Source organism: Diabrotica virgifera, chromosome 4 (assembly GCF_917563875.1).
Source record: "Diabrotica virgifera virgifera chromosome 4, PGI_DIABVI_V3a".
NCBI classification, from domain to species: Eukaryota; Metazoa; Arthropoda; class Insecta; order Coleoptera; family Chrysomelidae; genus Diabrotica; species Diabrotica virgifera.
This window is the reverse complement of record NC_065446.1, coordinates 75074030-75096443: the sequence shown is the minus strand read 5'-3', so window position 1 is coordinate 75096443 and position 22414 is coordinate 75074030. Positions and strand designations below refer to the sequence as shown.

The 22414-nt window shown below is 33.9% G+C and overlaps 1 protein-coding gene across 1 annotated transcript in view; it reads left to right on the top strand.

The window, feature by feature from the left end:
* The window catches only part of LOC114335281 (ribosomal protein S6 kinase delta-1), a 103247-nt gene that overhangs the window by 53610 nt on the left and 27223 nt on the right, over positions 1-22414 (top strand). Inside the window, exons 5-7 of the mRNA XM_028285495.2 lie at positions 1476-1800; positions 14225-14343; positions 14436-14567. Of these exons, the coding sequence (XP_028141296.1) occupies positions 1476-1800; positions 14225-14343; positions 14436-14567 (576 nt within the window). The remainder of the gene's footprint in view (positions 1-1475; positions 1801-14224; positions 14344-14435; positions 14568-22414) is intronic.

Genomic DNA, 22414 nt, shown 5'->3' with positions numbered 1-22414 from the left:
TTTTTCAAAAAAACGCGTTTTTAGACGGTTGTTCGCAAATAACTTAATAAGCAAGTAATTTACCGAAAAAACATTCTTAGCAAAAATATAGCTTCTAAAAAAGTAAAAGAAATGGTGTGTGTATGAACTCTCTAGCTATACCCAGTAAAAGCAAAGTTGTAGCTAATGAAAAATAGTAGTGAAATAGAATATTTCAACGTGAAGTAACCAAAAAATGAAGCGTTTAAAAATGCTTAATTTTTGTGTTTTAAAAAAGCTTTTAGCATTAAAACTCTACGTTCAAAATAAAGTTCGTCGCTTTTTTTTTGGTAAAAAAAAAACGTGAAAATGACCCGCTAATTAGCATCCCAAATGAAATCAATCGTTATCACTTCACAAGTTGCTTTACTTGTGTACGTATTGTTTATATTTATGATCTGCAAGTTTCATCGCTTTCAAGTGCTTATTTTTGAAAAGGGTGTAGTTGGAAAAGAAAGTAGTCGATAATTACGAATGTATGCAAATTTTGAACAGCAATATCTTAACCAATTTTTGCCTTACAGAAAAACAAAAAATCCAAAATATTCAGAAAAGCAAAACCTACATTTTTTTATTCTTTGTGATTTTTGGTATCACTAATCAATTTTAAGTTATTTTGAAAAAAAAATCTTATTTTTCAAAACTTAAGCCTTTTGAACCGATGAAACTTACAGATCATATAAATAATACATAAGTAAAGTAACTTGTGAAGCAGTAACGATTAATGTGATTTAAGATGCTAATTAGGGGGTGATTTTCTCGATTTTTTTTTTGACCAAAAAAAGGACAAACTTTATTTTCAGCGTAGCGTAACTTGCTTACTTTTGATGCTAGAAACTTAAAAAAATTAATAAATATAGTTTTAAATACTTTAAAAAGTTGTAATGAGTTTTCTCCAAGAAATTGAAATATTCGCTTTGAAATTTGACGGATATGAACCCATTTTTTCACAAGCTACAACTTTGCTTCTACTCGGTCTAGACTGTTTAGACAGTTCCTACATACACCATTTATTTTTCACTTTTTTTAAAGCTATATTTTTGCTAAAAATGTTTTTTTTTTTCAATAAAATTCTTACTTTTTGGGTTATTTGCCAAAATCCACCTAAAAACGTGTTTCTTTTTGTTTAAAAATAAACATATTTGCTTGCAAATAACTCGAAAAGTATTAACTTAGTAAAAAAATACCACAGAACAAAAGTTTCTTAGAATCAGCCAGTTTTTCCATTTCCGGATTTATTTTGAACATAAATTTTTTCACCCCGAGAAGGGATGAAACTCACCCCCATTGCAAAAGCATACATCGACACAATATCACTTTTACTATTTGAAATATTATCTATGTGTATGCCAAATGTCATGTCAATCCAAGCAGTTCTTTAAAGTTTGGAGCAAAAACCGTGATTCAGTGTACTATAAGGTAGATTAGGCACTAGTTTTACGTTGTTTAATTTTTAGGTCGATATGTTTTCGGAATCGGCGAAGAACACTTTACCTCATCCAAAACTGAAAAAATTCAATTCTTCAACATCTATCAATTCCCATACTTCGTCAAATATTTCAGATTTATCTAGCGTAACCAACATTTTCGACAATATTAGTATAGTAGATGGACAAGGATTCAACATCCCTTATATTAAAAGTTTAGATGACAATATTCAGTATATTCTAGATGCTTCGGTTCATATAAACTTAGCAGCAGAATTGGAAGAAGATCGATCATTTGCTGAAGCACATGTAGCTTATAATACAGCAATTGATATTTTAATGAAACATGGAAGTGGTAAGTATATTAAAATTTTGTTACTGTTATATCGACTTTAAGTTGTTGAGATATTGCGAATCCAATCGTCACCTGTTTCAGTACTCCAAAAGCAAACTGTCGAGTTGCAGGGTTGTCATGTCGAGTTGTCGTGTTGGATCCTCAACGGGACGAAAGGGAGAGCCAACTATTGGACCTTGGGAAAACACTGACTCTAACTTATAACTTTATTTACAGGTTGCAACATCCATCAACGTAAGGTTACTAAGATGTTGTTTCGCGGGGTAGTCTTTCAGACACCCTTCTCGCACGACTACTAACTAGCATAGTAACGATCTTAATATTAACATGAATAATAATAACACTATAATGCCTATATTAATCCCTCTGTGGGCTTCTTATATCTTCTTCTAATTTGGACTTTGAAAGTACATGATACGTGAGTCTCCACGAGGTTACACAAACAAACTCCGTCAATCAACCTTCGTTTTGTTTGTGATTGTAGAAACAACATATTTTGTAACGACCTAATTATACTTAAAATATATACATTTTTTAGATACATATTATATTATACAGTAAGGGTTTTTCCCTTACTGTACAAAACATCCTTAGCATATTTTTCGTTATCTCTAATTACAACTATTTATACCAGCGGAGACCTACCTAACTAATGGATAGCCCAATTCATTGTTCATAGCTCTACCTAAGAAGACAACAGCAAAAACCTGGGCTAATTATACCACCATCAATTTGTTAAACCATTTTTAAAAAAATTCTGCAGGTAATACATAGCCGTATTTACAATAAATGCGAGGAATACCTAAGTGACACACAGTTTGGTTTCGGTAACGGGTTTGGAACGATAGAGGCATTGTTTGGGATGAATGTACTTGCTCAAAAATGTCGTGATATATCTGTTGTAACGGTTACAAAGGTCATAGAATATCACCCCTTTATTTTTTTTTTGTGTTAAGACCGTAAGTACGCCCCTAGTGTTATTTTTTGTTCCGCCCTGTATATTGAATCGATGAATTCTTATTTCTTCAGTTGTGTGTTTTGTCGATTCTAGGTTCTCACGAATGTTAAATTTATAATCTGTTGTTACGCAGAATGTGACAGTAGTTGTTTTTGAGTGTCCAAGTAGTGTTTGCCTGGAAGCTCACCACCAAAGAAGTTAAAAGTCATAAATCTTTCAGTAAATTGTTTTTATCGACATATAGTCTGAATTTTGTTTATATTATCTCACAAGTGTTTGGCGATAACAGCTCAGTAGAGCACACGTGCAAAATTACTGACTTAGCATTTTTGGTGGGAATAACATTCTCTGTGAGAGCCCAGAAAAAACAGCTTACCGATTATAAGAGGTCTTCTATTGGTGGAGAAATTTTGCATAGCGTCAAATTAGATGGTTGGCTTAGTATGATTTTGGTTTTGTGATTGGCCAAGATTGATTGATTGAGGAATTTGAATCTGTAATTGGTTGATGGGATGGATCCTGTGATGATTTTGAGAGGGCGTTGATTTTGAGAGATGTTAGTTCGAGGAGATCGAGTTAATCAGTTCTGTTAGGTCTTTCATCAAGTCAAGTTTAGTTTTCAAGTTGAGTTAGCCTGGGAGGGTCCGTTGCTTGCAGCGGTACCTGAAAGGTTGAGTTAAAAGTCTAGTTTGGAGTTGCAGTGACGTTAAAATGTAGTTACCAGTTCTTAGGCCGGCTGAGAACTCAGCGCGGCGATGCAGTGTGATTACAATGGAACTCCGGCAATTTTCGTTGCTGTCAAGCGAATTGTCGATAATTTATAAATACCATTTTTGGTATTCCTTTTTTTATGCAGTCAGATCCAGGAATTATGCAGAATAAGTTTTCTTTTTGTGTTCCAACACCCTAGTTAAAGCGAAGTTTGCTTTGATTTTAGTAATTTTAATCCCCATTTCATGTTACATAAAATGGCGCGCAACGTGCCGGCTATCTTTTGTCTAACTCTTATTAGCATTCTACAGTATTTTCCATTTATTTTTCAGTACCTATATTTGATTTTCGATACATTTTGTTTGTCTATTTGATCATAATATCATTACCATCAGCTGTGACCTATATTAGCGCATTATTTTTACCCGAATTCGTTGCGGTTGAATGTCATGCCATCTCCGATCGAGCATCGACCTTCGTTGGATCATCTGTGAAATCTTATAGTGCGAGAGCTTGCGACAGCGTCTCGTAATTTATTAATTTGTGTTTATGATTGATTTGTGAAAATAAATACTATTATTTTCAAATTTTATTATTTTTTGTGTTGTAACTTATCTACTCAGCTAAATATCTTACTTAATTTATTGTTTGTGTTTATTTTACAATGTGTTGTAAAAAATGTTTTTTTCGTTAAAGTAACGAAGAAAACCCTGTAAAATTTTTTTTATTTAATAGAAACATTCAGCTAAAATTTTGATTTTTGGACAATAAATTTTTTTGTCTAAAATAACATATATTCAATTTAATTTTCATTTTTTGTCGTTAATATTTTTATTTGCGACTTTAGTTTATTTTTGAATAACAATTTTTAAATATTTTCATATCATTTAACAGATTAACTATTAGGTAAAGCTTATATATTTTGTTTTGCCATTTTGTTTTCGTATTTTTGGAATCTGTTGAGATGTTCGACGGATTAATAATCTGTTAGGTTTGATAATTATTTTTTTTTTGAGTTATTTTGTGTTACGGTCCGAAATATTTTTTATTTTTTACTTTGTAGGAGATCTGCTTGATAAACGCGTTTTGTCTTTGATAGCGAACTTTCCTGTAAGTTTAATTTTTTAGTATGGTCGATTGTAGTACCTAATTTATTTTTTTTTGACATCAGTATTTGTGGTTTAATTTTTGTTTTCTTAAGAGATTTTCTGAAATTTTTCAGAGCCCACAGTCTTTTAAGTTCATTATCTTCCGATGGTAGATACACTCTACACGTTCGGTCATTATCTTCCGATGGTGGATTTTTGAGAAAAATCTACACGTTCAGTATATTTCGTTTCGATGGTGGATTTTTGAGAAAGGTCTACACGTTCGAATTTTTGGTTCGATGCACGTTTCGTCTGACGTTCTTAACAATCGATTTTGTTTGAGTTGTTATTAGAACAAATTTTTGGGTGTAGCCACAGCCTATGTTGTGTTTGTTTGTTAGTCAACTCACCTTATTGTTAGACCACCTTGATATTTTTGTACTACATTAGATTGACCCAGTAAGAAAATATACTGTTCTTTATATTATTTTACGTTTTTTTGAAGTTTTGCCGGTGGATGGTAGACATTTTTTGCTTTTGGTTTGCTTATGGGGCCTACGAGTTCCGATTTTTTTGTTGGTAGGAGTTGTTGTTTGGCGGTGTGAATGACCAGACACTGGGAAAGTTTAGGGTTTTGATTTGGGATAAACTCGCCAGTTTGACCCGTCGGAATGAGAAGTCGTTCATGGTTGCAATTCAGCAACTGATCCAGTGCTTTTCGGAATTCTTGCGCTTTGTTAGTAAACTTGTCACAAGCATATCTTTGAATCCAACCAGGTTGTGAAAATGTTTTGCTGTTCAGTTATTTTCTGTATGTGTAAAATCGCAATTTTTATTTTTGGACAGGACCGTAATCTACTATTTCAAATCAGTTTTGTTGTGAAGAATAGTTCTTAAAGTATTCTTTATTTTCTTTTTAGTTTTTGATTGTATCGATTCCTTTGACTGCTTGCTTATTTTTTTCATTTCTTCTTCTTAAAAAAAAAAAAATTCGTTTTACGCCTTTGCGTACTTTATCTTCCATAATTTTTATTTGTCCGTGTTACAGGAAAAGTTACACTTATGTGAACTTTGTCCTATTTTGTGTAAATATTTGTATATAGTTTAGTTTTTGCTTATTTTAGTTTAGTCAGATTTTAGTTCTTGCTACCCCGACCAAACTTTTTGTTGCTTTTAAGGATATTAGTAAAACTTGGTCTCATTTTATTTTTTTCTATATCTTTGGTGGAATATGGTATTTTTTTTGTTGTGTGACCCGGAATATTAGACACTACCGACTATGACCCCATCTACTGATTATGTCGGTACCTGATTATGAATTATCGAATATGTCCCTATTATAGGCGTCTGATAACGCGTTAAATATCATTTTTTCCGGTTACTACAGCAAAAATTAAGCATCCACCACCCCATTTATAGATACCTTTTTCCAGTTGCCAAGATAGTTTATCTTTGAGGAACTAAAATGGTTCGTAAACTATCGGTAACTCCTTTTTGTGTGTGTATGTGTTCGTTTTGTTTGATAACAGCTTGTAGCGTTATCAAACTATGTTGTCCTTGGAGTTAGTCGTAAATGAAAGACTACGCATCCAAAACAAGGACAACATGTTATTTTGTGTTTTTTATGGCGTTAATGATGCACACCATCATTATTCGTATGTTATTCGTGGTGTTAGTCAGGGATGAGATACTCCCATGCGTCCATTATAACGGTAACATACCTTGGCTAGATTTTGTTGATGATGACGTAGAACGTCGTCGTCTTTTTATGCGTTAATTTGTTAACGATGACGCGCAGTGTCGTCGTATTTTACGATTGAGTTTTATTTGTGTGTAGGATGACGCGTTGCGTTATCGCATTTTTTTGAGTTTATTTGAGCTTATGATGACGCGTTGCGTTATCGTATTTTGTGTTTCGATTTTGTCTATGCGTTGTGAGTGTATTTGTTAGCGTGAGCCTAAGGTCTCTGAACAGTTACACGACGATTTAGTTATTTGTGTTTTGGGACAACACTGTCGTGTTGTCATTGCTAAAATATTTTAGGGGTCCTGGGTCAATGAATCCTTGACATCTCCTGTATATAGTTATTTTAGTTTAGTTTGTCTAGCTCTCTTGTTACTAGTGTTACACTATGACAAATTACTATTTTGTTTATTTTAATTTTGCCTTTTTTTATTTTAGTTTTGCTTTGTTCTTTTGTTATCAGTGAACTCACTATAACGAATTGCTTATTTAGTAGTTTGCTTTTGTTTATTTTTTTTGTGTTGAATCAATTCTTTCTGTTTTGGTTGGATTGATATCGTTAAGAACTTTTCTTCTTGACATTTGTCCTTTTGTTTTCAAAATTATATTTTTGTTTTAACGTTTTTTATTAAGAATATATCTCTTGTCTTTCTGGGAGTTTCCTTATTTGTGAAATTTTCCGTCGCGATTAATCCCGGAAGATTTTTAAGGAACATTTGGCCATCCTTTCTTCTTCTTTTTGTTTTGTAGTTTCAACTTGTAGTTGGAAAGTTTCAATTGCTGGTTGGAAGCTGATTTTTTTTTACTTTTTGATGCGAATAGCTTACCTGTTGGCCACCCGCCTTTGCTGAGCTGGAAGCACCATACTTTTCCGTTTCCAGAAACTTCAGCACTGATCTGTGCCACCCTTTTGGTTAGGTTAGAGCCATTTTATTAGAAATCTGCCATTGGTAGTTGTGCTTAAGAGTCAACGAACCGCTCCTGGAGTCGACTCGTCAAGTCGAATGTCCGGTTTAACTTTTTTGTTTTGGGATTACATGATGTTAGCTTTTTTGTTTTGACCGTTATAATTTTTTTGTTTTGGTTCCGATTTCAATCTGTGGTTGGCACCAAGTTGAAATCGTGGGGGAGGCTGTGTAACGGTTACAAAGGTCATAGAATATCACCCCTTAATTTTTTTTGTGTTAAGACCGTAAGTACGCCCCTAGTGTTATTTTTTGTTCCGCCCTGTATATTGAATCGATGAATTCTTATTTCTTCAGATGTGTGTTTTGTCGATTCTACGTTCTCACGAATATTAAATTTATAATATGTTGTTACGCAGAATGTGACGTAGTTGTTTTTGAGTGTCCAAGTAGTGTTTGCCTGGAAGCTCACCGCCAAAGAAGTTAAAAGTCATAAATCTTTCAGTAAATTGTTTTTATCGACATATAGTCTGAATTTTGTTTATATTATCTCACAAGTGTTTGGCGATAACAGCTCAGTCGAGCACACGTGCAAAATTACTGACTTCTGATTGGCCAAGATTGATTGATTGAGGAATTTGAATCTGTAATTGGTTGATGGGATGGATCTTGTGATGATTTTGAGAGGGCGTTGATTTTGAGAGATGTTAGTTCGAGGAGATCGAGTTAATCAGTTCTGTTAGATCTTTCATCAAGTCAAGTTTAGTTTTCAAGTTGAGTTAGCCTGGGAGGGTCCGTTGCTTGCAGCGTTACCTGAAAGGTTGAGTTAAAAGTCTAGTTTGGAGTTGCAGTGACGTTAAAATGTAGTTACCAGTTCTTAGGCCGGCTGAGAACTCAGCGCGGCGATGCAGTGTGGTGTGATTACAATGGAACTCCGGCAATTTTCGTTTCTGTCAAGCGAATTGTCGATAATTTATAAATACCATTTTTGGTATTATGCAGAATCCAATAATTATGCAGAATAAGTTTTCTTTTTGTGTTCCAACACCCTAGTTAAAGCGAAGTTTGCTTTGATTTTAGTAATTTTAATCCCCATTTCATGTTACACTGTAGACATATACTGTTGTTTTATTGACTTCCAAAAGTAATTTGATCGTGTTAAGCACTCAATGTTAATCGAAGTTCTAAAAGACATTGGCTTGGATGGTAGAGACGTTCGCATAATTTCAAATTTGTAATGGAATCAAACAACATCAGTTTCAGTAGACGCTTTGGAATCACAGGCTTTTAATATTAAAAGAGGATTACGGCAGGGATGCTTCTTGCCGCCCCTACTTTTCAACGTTTACTCAGAAAGAATTTTCAGAAATGCACTTTCTGAAAAACAAGAAGGGATAATCGTGAACGGTGAAGTCATCAATAATTTGCGATATGCGGGCGACACAGTACTCCTAGCTTCTACCCAAGAAGATCTGCAAACATTACTAGTGTCGTTGAGAGTTGTAAGGAAGCAGGTCTGGATTTAAACATACGGAAAACCAAAATACTCGTAATAAGTAAATAACAGAATATAAAACCGTCTATATATGTAAATAATACCAAACTTGAGCAAGTTGATCAAATTATTTACCTTGGATATCAATTTTTTTTTAATGTTGTAATATTTACAATCTATCCTCAACTAAGAACAATAGGTAAATTATTTGACAAAAATTGAAAATTTGACCTATAGAGGGAGATCCAGTGATCACCCTCTTTACATAAATTAAATTAAAACAAATTAAAATAAGTTTAGTTATCACAGATTATTCGAATCTTCTTGTTAGGTCCACTACTTTGAATCTCTTCAGGCGTCGTACATCATTGTGGTCATCAGTGAGGTTGCTGGCTAACTCGTTTGGATGAGATTCTAGTCTCTTGGAATATTTTTTGTAATATTCCGTTATTACTGTTTTTATGGATGGCACATTGAGGTCTTGCTCTATCACATAGTTTGGCATGTACCAAGGGGCATTCAGCATTGTTCTAAGGACTTTGTTCTGGAATCTCTGCAATGATATCAATTAAATTGTAACGCAGAGACTCATGGCGTAATTAGACCTAAGATAGAGTGGACCAGAGCCGCTCTTAGAAGGATGTCCAAGGCATTATGTAACAGAGACCTAAAATTGGCATTGAGGATCCGCCTACTTCGCTGCTATGTGTTCTCGGTCTTACTTTATGGTGTCGAATTCTGGACTGTGAAGTATATCGACCTAAATCGCCTTGAGGCGTTCGAAATGTGGTGCAATCGAATAATTTTAAAATTTTCTTTGGTGGAGAAGATTCGAAACTCCACAATACTAGAACGTCTCAGCAAGACTACTCAGATTATAAGAAGCACCAAGAAGAGAAAGCTGGAGTATTTCGAACATGTAATGAGAGGTCCCAAATATACGTTGCTACAAAATATTATGCAAGGGAAAATAGCAGGCAAACGCAGTCCAGGACGAAGAATAACCTCAGGGTTGAAGAACTTGCGAGATTGGTATGGGGTTGACACAAGCATACTATATAAGATGGCAGTGAATAAAATTAAGATAGCTAGGATGGTAACGAACAAGGGAAGCTTTGTTCTCAATGTTAACATTACTTCAACGATCATGGGAAGTACAGAAACCAATTTACGTCTGCTTTATATATTTTGAGAAGGCGTTTGATAGAGTTCAACATGATAGGTTGTTTGAATATCTAGAAATGATTGGAATAGATGATAAAGATCTGAGACTTTTACAACATCTATATTGGAATCAAGAAGCTTCTATTCTGGTAGACGGCAAAGAAACAGACAAAATTTGCATTCAAAGAGGTGTCAGACAGGGTTGTGTGTTATCCCCAACTTTGTTTAACGTATACTCAGAAATAATTTTTAATGAAGCCTTGGAAGGACAATGTGGAGTTCGAATCGGGGGAGAAACTATTAACAACATCAGATATGCAGACGACACCGCGATCATGGCTGAAAATATCGAAGATCTTCAATTCCTTATTGATCGAGTCACTAGAGAATGCTCCAATAACGGACTTAACATAAATGCAACAAAGACAAAGTTACTTGTGGTTAGTAAACAAGACGTCGGCCCTATGCAACTAATTGTCAGTGATGAATCAATAACAAAAGTTAACCATTTTAAATACCTAGGATGTTGGATAAACGAGACACTAAATCCGGATGAAGAAATTAAAACTCGTATAGAAATTGCAAGAGGAGCATTTATGAAACTTAGATCTATTCTGAGCAACTCTCAGCTGAACTTACAACTAAGAATCAAGTTCCTAAAATGTTATGTGTATCCTGTATTACTATATGGATGTGAAACCTGGATCATGAAGGTTAACATGATGAACAAATTAGAAGCCTTTGAGATGTGGTCGTATCGTAGAATGCTCAGAATATCTTGGGTTCAACGCATTTCAAACAGAGAAGTCTTAAACAGAGTAGGTCAAGGCGAAGGTGACTTAATGAAGATGATAAAAAAGAGAAAACTTGAATATCTGGGGTATATAATGAGAGGTAGCAGATACAGGATGCTGCAGTTAATACTCAATGGAAAGATCGACGGAAAAAGAGGAATTGGTCGAAAGAAATATTCATGGCTCCGAAACCTTCGTCAATGGCTTATCAGCAGATCAATTGTTACATGTCGCACAAGATCGAGAACGATATCGGCAAATTGTTATGGAAGCTACCCACGCCTAAAAATTTGGGCACGGTACTTAAAGAAGAAGAAGAAGGATGGTAACCAACGTTCTGAAAGGACATAGTACACGAGGAAGAAGAATTACAACTAGGTTTTTTAGTCACTTTAATTAAATCGTGTCATTTGCACACTTTAATAGCTTCGGTAGACTATTTTATCGGTATTGTCATGTTGGGAAGCCATTACATTTCAATTATAAGGCGCTTTTGTTAGTGTATTGGCGTGGATAGTATCGGTTGTACACCGACGCCTGCAGTTTTGTTGGGTGTGTTGGGATACAAGTTCGGATAAAGGAGTATGGGGTTTACAGCTAGGTTAGCACCCTACTGACAGACTTTAAAACCTTACAGCTCATAGAGACAGGATTATGCCTCGTAACAGGAATTATTTCATTATGGTGACCAACGCGAGAAACAGGACAACGAATTTATGGAAAGCGAGAAGTACTTCGAATCGGTACTTGGAACGTGAATTCTCTAAACACAAGAGCCAAGGAAATTACAAAAGAATTTGTAGCAAAAAATATAGACAATGTGAACTACAAGACATGAAAAAAAAAAAAAAGAAAAGAGCCAAATTATGCTGGATGACTTTCTGATGATTTACAGTGGTGTTGCAAAAGAAGCGAGAGCCAAAGAAGAACCTTGTTAGTACAAAATTTTTACACCAAGTACAAGAATGTAAACGTATTTCTGAAAGAATAGTTATTCTAAAAGCGAAACTGGATGTTAAAACTGTGCATGTGATAACAATCTGTGTACCTAAGAACAAAAGATATACCATCACAAGAGACAACTTCTATGAACACCTTTAGATTCTAATAAAGGAAACACTTAATGACCAATTTATAATCATTATGGGTGATTTTAACGCCCTTGTTGGTAATGATATAGTTCTAGGAATAAGATAACGATATAATGAAAATATAAGAAATGAAAACGGAGGCATTCTGACGGACCTCTTCAGCATAAACGAAATACTTATTAATAATATATTTTCCCCCATACGTAAGAGCACTAAGATCAGAAGAAATAGGAAGCGATCATAAATTGGTATTATGCAAAATCCGAATGAAAGCACATATAATAAAAATGATAACAAAACACCAGAATATACCATAAAGATAAAAGTCGAAAACTTACAGTGTGACGGTAGTTCTTTCAGGACAACAGACTCAGTAAAACACAGGTTTAAAATAAATAAATATATTATGGGTATTTATCGTGCTATTAAAGTCATTTATTTAAAATAAACGTGATTGAAGACGATAATTGCAAACATTGTGGAAAACTGGGTGATCGTGATCATATCTTTTTTGAATGTATTAAGTTTCAGCAGCATTAAAACTCCCTCTATAAAAATTTAATCAAATTTTATATGTATTCAATATCCAATCTCTGCTGGCTACAGGCTCGCAACAAATATACAACATCATTATAAATTTCTTGTCAGACACATCCACGGTTATATAAGATTTATACGCGTGTATGGAATTTTTCATACTCGTATAGAAATTTAGATTTGCATCCTTTGTTTATCCTAAATGTTATAACACCTTATCCGTGGTCCAGTATTGTTTGTCTACTAAAAATGTCTTGATGGGCCCCTAGACGAGAAGCAAGTGGCCCCGTATTTTCCTAATCGTATTTTCTTCTATTAATTATCCGTTAATAGGTTTGTGTATTTGTCTGACTGAAAAATCTATTGCAACTGGCTGAATGAGTAATGTCGATGCCATAAAAAAGGATATTTATATAAAGATTAAAATGAAACTAATAAAATAAAATTAAATTATAGCTTCGCTTCGCTACGAAGAAAGCTCCCTTGGCGGACGTCGCGCGTCGCAAAAGAAAAAGGAAATTGTATTTACTATTATCAAAAGAAAGTGCAATTAATGTAATACAAGAAGCATTAAATTTAATACAGAATTAATTACGCACAGACCTCGCACCTCATTGCACTTCAATCCAGTGTAATGATATACGCTCTCACAATCAAAGTATCAATAACTATACAGATACTAATTTCTGATCGGAGATAGCAGTAACGCAGTCAAATAGCAGTTTTGTTTAGTTACGAGCGGAGCATCTCTTCACTACAGAGTTCCTCCACCCAGATTGGCCTATCGGTTCAGTACACTGGTTAGCCAGGGACTCTGGAGCTTAACGCCGCAAGGCTGATTTTTCTTCCTCGGTTCTCTTCTTAAATACCATTTCGGTGACCCCACACCTGGCTTCCATCGGTAGAGTGGAGGGAGTCTAGTGGAAGTGCGTTGGAATTGATGCGGGCACGGTATTTTGCTGGTGATCTGCTGAGAGGCCCATCGTTACAACAGGACGACCCCACAAGATACCTATTCCAAAGGAGAATAACAGAAAAATTGCTATTTTTGGAGGTCTATGCTGAGCATGCTCTTGTAACGATGTGATGCCACGACAAGCGATCAGCTGTTTTACTAGAGACGACTGGAGGAGCATCCGTGTTGGCGCATAGCGCCGCTGGGGGAAATCGAAGGAGTAGTGGCAGCCAGAGCATATTTAAGGCGAGCCAGGAGAATAATAAAATCAGTTGTGGCTAGCGAATTGAACTAACCATGGCTCAACAGCTGCTGCTAGCGTATTGAACTAGCATTAGCTGGCTTGGCAAAAGATGCACCGTATGTGAGGTGGGACTATGCCTAGGCGGACGCCAAAGTAGTGACGTGGGTCTTGCCATGATCGTTATCGCAGTAGTAGCGAGGAATGATCTCCGGATCGGAATATAGGGCTATATTGATTTAACGTAGCGAGATTGTTATTGTATATAAATATACTGTTTATCGTATTATTTTAATGTTGCTATTATGATCGGATAACTGTAATAAAGTTTAATATTGTTTTTCCTTTGCAGAAGACGGAATTATATTTTATTTTATTTGTTTTAAATTGTATATAATTATCTTTAATATATTTACTTTATTTTTAACTTGTGTTTTACTGAGTCTGTCGTCTCGAAAGAACTACCCGTTACACTCTATGTCTATAGATCTTATGTCAGAGATGAAGCAGCGCATTCTAAATGGTTGATTCCGTTTTTCTGAAGATCATGGTTCTGAAACTATTTTGTGGTGGCATTTCTATACTATCTACTTAATGGAAATAAGCCGTAGTTTTAATTTAAAATATGTTATATTTGACGTTTTGATTGAAACTGAAATTATGTGTGAAATTCCTATTGATTTCTGCGCAATTTTTTTTTACTTTTACCACTGCTCTTATTAATTTAAATATCATTTTCAGATGATCCAAATTATGATAGAAGGCAGTTAGTTAAGTATAAGATGGACAAATACAAAATACGCGCCGAAAAAATTTACAATATGTATTTGGCACCAGAAATTAAGAATCTTCAACTACTAGTAAGTGTCGATTTATATTTTTCACATTAAAAATGTGCATTTACTTTTTACACAAACTTATAAATATCTGCTAATAACTTTTTTATTTTTAGAATAGACCCGTTGAAGAAGACCCCTTTAAAAAACCATTATTTGATCTCTACAAATTTAAAGCAGTAAAGATTATAGATGGAAAAGGAATATTAGTATTACATTCAGAGCTTCAAAAGTTATTTTATATAAAAGTAAGTAAGAAAAATATTAAACATTCAAACTGTGAACGAATGCTTCTATTACATTTCTACATATTTCTTGAGAAATTAATTCTTTGCCTTAGCTCTGCAAAACTTGCCGGTTTAGTTTTATAAATGATAAATTTCAAGTATCCCCAATAAAAATAGTCTTTGAGATTTAAATCGGGTGAACAAAGAGGCCATTCAATACTACCTAATCTACCAGTCCATCTTCCGGGAAATGTCTGATCTAAATATCGCCTAACATTTACACTAAAATAAGCTGGAGCTTAATAAGAAAGTTACAATATATGAGTCACGTAATGAGGGGACAGCGATATGAAACGCTAAGACTGATAATATAGCTAAAGATAAGACGAGGAAGGAATACGCACCAACAAGCACATATAAAGATAAAGATATTGAAGACTTTTACGAAGAAATATTCTAATTCAAGTAATTCTTTTAATTCGTTAATATTACCTCACTTTTTATATTGTTATTCATTGATTTATACAGGATGTTCTAATTATGACATGCTTCAAATTCTCCAAAATAAGGCTATGCGAGTAATATTGAGATGCAATCGATATACTCGAATTCAAGATACGCTGAAAACTTTAAATTGGTTAAAAGTTGAACATTTTATGTATGTCCAATCTATGGCATTCTTATTTAAGATGGTAAACCATTTATTGCCTGAGTATTTGAACAGTCAGTTGGTCCCGTTAGCAAATGTTCATGAGCATAGCACTAGAGCTGCAAATTCAATAAATTTTTATGTTAGAACAACCAACAAGTCCAGTTCAATGAGAAGCTTGTTTCATAAAGGAATTGTACAGTTCAATAATATACCTTATCACATTAAAAATAGCCATAATGCAACTATCTTTAAGAGATTATTAATCCATTATATTAAAACTAAGACCTAGAAACCAATTGGCAATGTTTGTTGTACTTCCAGTGTTTTTATTTTTATTTTATTTTTTATTTTTTTTTATTTTTATATTGAATGTTTCTGATTAATTTAATTTGACAATGTTTATTTCTTTGTTTGTTTAGTCTCATGTTTTTAATTTTTGGAATACTTTATGATAATTATACAGCGCTCCTTGCCTTGACAATTCTTATGTAATTTGTGCAGGTGTGGAGTGCAATGTTTTTTTTTGTGTATTATCTATTATGATAAATAAATAAATATCTTATCTAATCTAAAAATAACACTCGCTGTAGAAGAAAAGAAAACTAAATTGACGCTAATAATTGGAGACTTCAATGCCAAATCAGGGAAAAGAATAGACGAAGGCGAACACAGAATAGGACAATATGGATACGGCGAAAGAAATAATAGAGGACATACATTAATGAATTACTTGGAGGAAAGACAACTTTTTGCTATGAACTCGTTTTTTAACAAAAAAACCTTAAAGAAAATGAACATGGATAAGTCCCAACGGTAATACTAAAAACCAAATAGATTACATCCTTACAACACAAAAAGCCATCATCAAAGATGTTACAGTACTGAACCGTTTCTCAATCGGTAGTGACCATAGACTTGTCAGAGCCAAACTCAGCATTAATAGCCAATTCACAACGAAAAAGAAAATGGAAAATAGATCGAAACGAGATATGGGAAAACTTAAGAAAGCAAAAGAGGAATATAAATAAAAAAGAAGGGAAAGTATACCGGTCACTAGAGATTTGGAAAACAAAATATCGATAAAATAAATCAGCTATTAATCGATACATTAGCAAAGGCGGGAAAAGAGGTAGCACAAACAAGTATAAAAAAGGAAAACTATATATCCCAAGAAACAAAAAACCTCATGAGCAAAAGAAAAACATTAATAGAACAAGATGAGAGAAACACAGCAGATTACAAAGAGGTAAACAAAGCTATCAGAAGTAATATCAAGAAAAGTCAAAGGAGAGTACAGGAAGAAAAAATAGAAAAAACCATTGAACAAAATTAAAATATGAAATACTAAAACCACAGCTTGGAACCATACAGATTAATAGTATAAAGAACAAAGAAGGTATAGAGACCAATAATATAGAAGAAATTAAACAGATAACACAAGAATATTATAAAAACCTCTACAATACAAAACAGAAACTAACACAAGAAATCCTTAAGCAACTACAAATAAAAATAAAAAATGTCAATTCCGACTTACAACCAGAAATCAGTAAGAATGAGATAAAAAGAGCACTCAAGGAGATGAAGAATGATAAATCGCCAGGAAAAGACGGGATAACTGTAGAAATGCTAAAAAATGGTGGGAAAACAACTGAGAAGTTTTATACACACTTATGAATAAAATATTAATGACAAAACAAATACCCAACACTTGGAACGAAGCAGTAACATTGTTACTATTTAAGAAAGGAGATAAAAAGGATCTAAAGAATTACAGACCCATAACTTTTCTAAATGTGATGTACAAACTATTAACCAAGATATTAACAAACAGATTAACAACTAAATTGGATGGATACCAGACAAGAGAACAAGCCGGATTTAGAAAGAGCTTCAGTACAAGTGACCACCTTTTAACGATGAAGATATTAATCGAAAAAGGTAACGAATATCATATCCCGCTATACATGGCATTTATTGACTTCGAAAAAGCATTTGATAGTGTGAAACACTGGGCAGTAAAGAATTCCCTACAAAACAGCAGAATAGACTACAGATATACCGACTTAATTACAAATATATATGATAGGGCAACAACAACTATTAAGCTAATGAAACAAACGGGGCCTATTAAAATAAACCGAGGAGTCAGACAAGGAGATACCATCTCGCGCAAGGTATTCAACCAAGCGCTAGAAGATGTGTTCAAACAACTACACTGGGATGGCTTGGGTATAAACATAAACGGGGAATATCTGAATCACTTACGATACGCTGATGATATTGTATTAATAACAGAAAGAAGTGAAGAATTGCAAAGAATGCTGGAAGAACTAGATAGACAATCGACAAAGATAGGACCGAAGATGAATTACAGTAAAACAAAAACCATGACCAATCAACAAGAAGAACTAATAATTACAGTGTCATAAACAAGAATAGAACAAGTAAAAGAGTATATATATCTAGGACAAATCACTAGATTGAATAAAGAAAATCAAACCGAAGAAATAAAGAGAAGAATAAGATTGGCCTGGGCATCATTCGGAAAACTGTCTTATATTCTAAAAAACAGAAAATACCCGCAATACCTAAAAACAAGAGTATTCAATCAATGTATTAGTATAAGAGCTGTGAGACATTTTTTAGTAGGTGTTTTAGGCAACCTGAAAATTTTTCAGGTGACTCTTCTATGGTAGCCTAATACAAAAATGCCGGTCTGGCTGGAGGGTAGCGGTTATTTTCCCCAAAAATCCCCCCCAAAAGTTAAAAAAGGGTAAAAATTGTTATTACAAAAAATATCATTGATATGACTTGAAAGTAAATTTAAATATTCGAATATAAAGAAAATAAACAGGCCAGGCGATTTGAGGACGATTTTAACTCTGCAAGATACATGCATGGGCGCCCCAGGATTATTTTCAGGGGGTGCATCTGAACTTCAGAAGATATCATCTGAATCTGTACATACTATTAACGAGTATAAAATATACAACTATACACTATACATGCATAGCTATGTACATTCGTTCCGGACAGGGAGGTGCAATTGTTATTTTGACAGGGTATTTTTTAATTTTAAAAATAAATATTCTACAAAAGACAGGTTTTTTTTGGTGAAATTTTCCAATTGCCATATGATCAAACAAATTACGCGTGCATATAAATGAAAACCGCTATAAGTAAGCAGCAGTGTGAGAAAGAGCGTATACCGATAGCTATTTGCGTCCTCTGTTGTAGTTGAGTGAGTCCGTTCACTCGAGAAAATCACGTGAACTGACGATATCCATGTTGTTGTGCCTCGAAACGTTAGAGTAATTATTATATATATTATAGTTTTTTAAGTAATTTTTCTTAATTAAAGGAAAATAATACATACTATACAATAGATTTTGCAAATATGACAGAAAAAGACAAATTTGTTATTATAAATATATAGGTAGAAAATATAAAACTATAAACTAAATTAATTCGGTGTCCGAATCTTGTACTTCTTCTTTAAACTCCTCATCTGAGCTTAAATGTTCATTCTGTTCTTCTTCATCAGACTCCCCTCGAGACTCAGATTCCTCTTCTACATGATCTGTAAATAGTTGTAATATGTATTTAGAATTAATTAAAAATTAATCAGTGATTAATTAATTGAGTTGCTACGTATTCTCTGTTCTTTTATACGGAGTCGAAGCCTGGACAATCACGGGCGTATCTGAAGAAAGACTTACCATTGTTGAGATGTGGTGTTATCGAATAATGTAAAAAATATCATGGACACAACACTTAAAAACCAAGGAAACATTAAGAAAGATGAAAAAGGCAAAAGAAATACTCAACACTATGAAGGAAAGAAAAATGAGCTAAAATAAATATTCATTCTCTTCTCCTTCGTCAGACTCCCCTCGAGACTCAGATTCTTCTACCTGGTCTGTAAATAGTTGTAATATGTATTTAGAATCAATGAAAAATTACCAATGCTTAATACTTTTCCTTATATAACCAATCACATCACGTTTTTTATTTCTTAGTGTAGGTATGACCAAAGTAGCTCATGTTTCTTTCCTTCATAGTGTTGAGTATTTCTCAACATCGATACATTATTCGATAACTCCACATCTCAACAACGGCAAGTCTTTCTTCAGATGCGCCCGTGATTGTCCAGGCTTTGACTCCGTATAAAAGGACGGAGAATATGTAGCAACTCTACTAGTTAATTACTAATTAATTTTTAATTAATTCTAAATAGGTACATATTACAACTATTTACAGATCATGTAGAAGAGGAATCTGAGTCTCTAGGGGAGTCTGACGAGCAAGAAGGTAATGAATATTTAAGCTCAGCTGAGGAGTTTGAAGAAGAAGTACAAGATTCGGGCACAGAATTAGTTTAGTTTATAGTTTTATACTTTTCTACCTGTATATTTATAATAATAAATTTGTCTTTTTCTATCATATTTGCAAAATCTATTGTATAGTACGTATTATGTTTCTTTAATTAAGAAAAAGTTATTTAAAAAACTATAATATATTATAATAAATACTCTAACGTTTTAAGGAACAACAACATGGATATCGCCAGGTCACGTGATTTTTCTCGAGCGAACGGACTCGCTCAGCTACAACAGAGGACGCAAACAGCTATCGGTATACGCTCTTTCTCACACTGCTGCTTACCTATAGCGCTTTTCATTTATATGCACGCGTAATTTGTTTGATCACCTGGCAGTTGGAAAATTTCACCAAAAAAACTGTTTTTTTTAGAATGTTTATTTTTAATATTAAAAAATAACCCGTCAAAATAACAATTGCACCTCCCTGTCCGGAAGGAATGTACATAGTTATGCATGTTTAGTTGTGTATTTTATACTCGTTATTAGTATGTACAGATTCAGATGAAATCTTCTGAATTTCAGATGCATCCCCTGAAAATAATCCTGCGGCGCCCATGCAAGTATCTTGCAGAGTTAAAATCGCCCTCAAATCGCCTGGCCTGTTTATTTTCTTTATATTTGAATATTTAAATTTACTTTAAAGTCACGTCAATGATATTTTTTGTAATAACAATTTTTACCCTTTTGTTTAACTTTGGGGGGGATTTTTGGGGAAAATAACCGCTGCCCTCCAGCCAGACCGGCATTTTTGTATTAGGCTAGCATGGAAGAGTCACCTGAAAAATTTTCAGGTTGCCTAAAATACCTACTCAAAAATGTCTCACAGCTCTTGGACCATATACTCCCTGTTCTAATATATGGCTCTCAGACATGGACGTTTACAAAAGAAAATATGGAAAAAATAGCACAGACAGAAAGATCCATGGAAAGACAAATGCTGAAAATTAAACTGTCAGACAGGAAAAGAAACGAATGGATCCTTAACAAAACAAAAGTGAAAGATGTCTGTACCCAAGTAGCAAAGCTTAAATGGAAGTTCGCCGGACACACCCTACGGCGGAAGGATGAAAGATGGACTAAGATGATTATTATACATTGGAGATCGTGGAACCACAAACGAAAAAGGGGAAGGCCACAGTCGGATGACCTGAAGAAATACACTGGGTCAAATTGGATGCAAATTGCCCAAGATAGAGCGGCATGGAAGGAAGAGGAGGCCTATATCCAAGGATGGATGTTTAGGGCTGATTAGATAGAAGACGAGAAACAAGTATAGGAAGTAGGAGGGGTCATGGTTGAAGAAATTAAGGAACTGGTTTAAATGCAGTTATATAGAACTCTTTAGAGCAGCGGTAGATAGAGTGCAGATAGTGATGATGATATTCAACATCCTATTGGGCGTCCGCACTTAAAGAAGCTGGAGCTCCGTCTTGCTGAAACCAAATATCTCATTAAAATTGACTCCAAAGTTATTTTCAAGGACAAGTACAATTTCATTCCTATGTAGCATTTCATAAAAAAAATGTCAGCTTTCAAAATTAATGTCAAATCGTTTAAAATAGATTTTTATATTTATATCTTATTCATATATATAATTTTATACATTTAAAGGGGTGTAACGCTAGTTCACGTCCGCAGGTAATACTGCACGTGCGTCGTGCACCCTGGGTAAATCAAAGAACTAGCACAAAAGGCGTCAGACAATCTTTCCAAAGATCTCCTGGCAGAAGTATATCGCAGTTTTTTTAGAATAATTAAAGATGACACAGTCAATGAATGGATTTTCCAAGGAAGAAATTACAAAAGAAATTGGATCCAATGTAAGAGTTTGCCAATTAAATAATAGAAGGTATAAGTAGAGCAAAATGTCAAATTCTATACAGACTATTAAAGGATATCGATGTTGATCCGGTCGCAATGCAAGAATCACTCACAGAAAACAAATTTCAACTAAATTTTCGTTTATAAAAATTCATTATTATTTATAATGTATTGTTATCTTTATTTGTATATGTTACAGTTCAAGTTGATTCTCAGTTAGAGTTGACTCCAACTAGTTGGAGTCAACTCCAACTGAAACGAGCAGTAAAAGTTGATTTTAAAAATTTAAATCAACTTTTACTAGTTGGAGTTGACTCTTCCTGGATCGATTCAGTAAATGTTGATTATACGAGAATCTCAAGTGCATTTTTGATGAGTGTGCGTTTCTTTGTTTTGACCGTTTCAACTACTTATTAGTATAGTCTGTAACGTCGCCCCCGTTGGGTAAATTATTCTGATTCGATTTTTTGCACAAACTTACTCAAAGAAATACATCCGTATAACAATCCTTATAACAAATACACAGGGTGTCACACGGTACCGCCGTCGAAAAATTGTTTAACCAACTTCAGTAAAGTCAGTCAGTAAAGTGACTCTTTATCGAACGAGTCTGATATTACGAGCAGAGGAACAGACGCGTTTGATAAAGAGTATTGAGGTGGTGCGTACAAAATTGTATCGTCAATCATAAAAAACATTAACACTTACTTACAACTTTGAGGAAATTTTTTTAGTTTTAGACGAAATAAAAAATTCGTATGACAGTAATGACAGTAATCACAGATCACTTTTGCATGATGGCCGGTTTTGATGATTAATCGATAGTTATCAATATTGTATACCTACCTAATTACTAAATCTGTAAAGTTTTGATTTATTTTGTATGAATATAATTGCGAAACACTACAGAATTTTACTTTTTGACATGAATTTTATTAATAATAAGATAAATTTTGTACCACATTTTTAATAATTAAAGTAAATAAATTTTAATTTCATTCAAATAAATA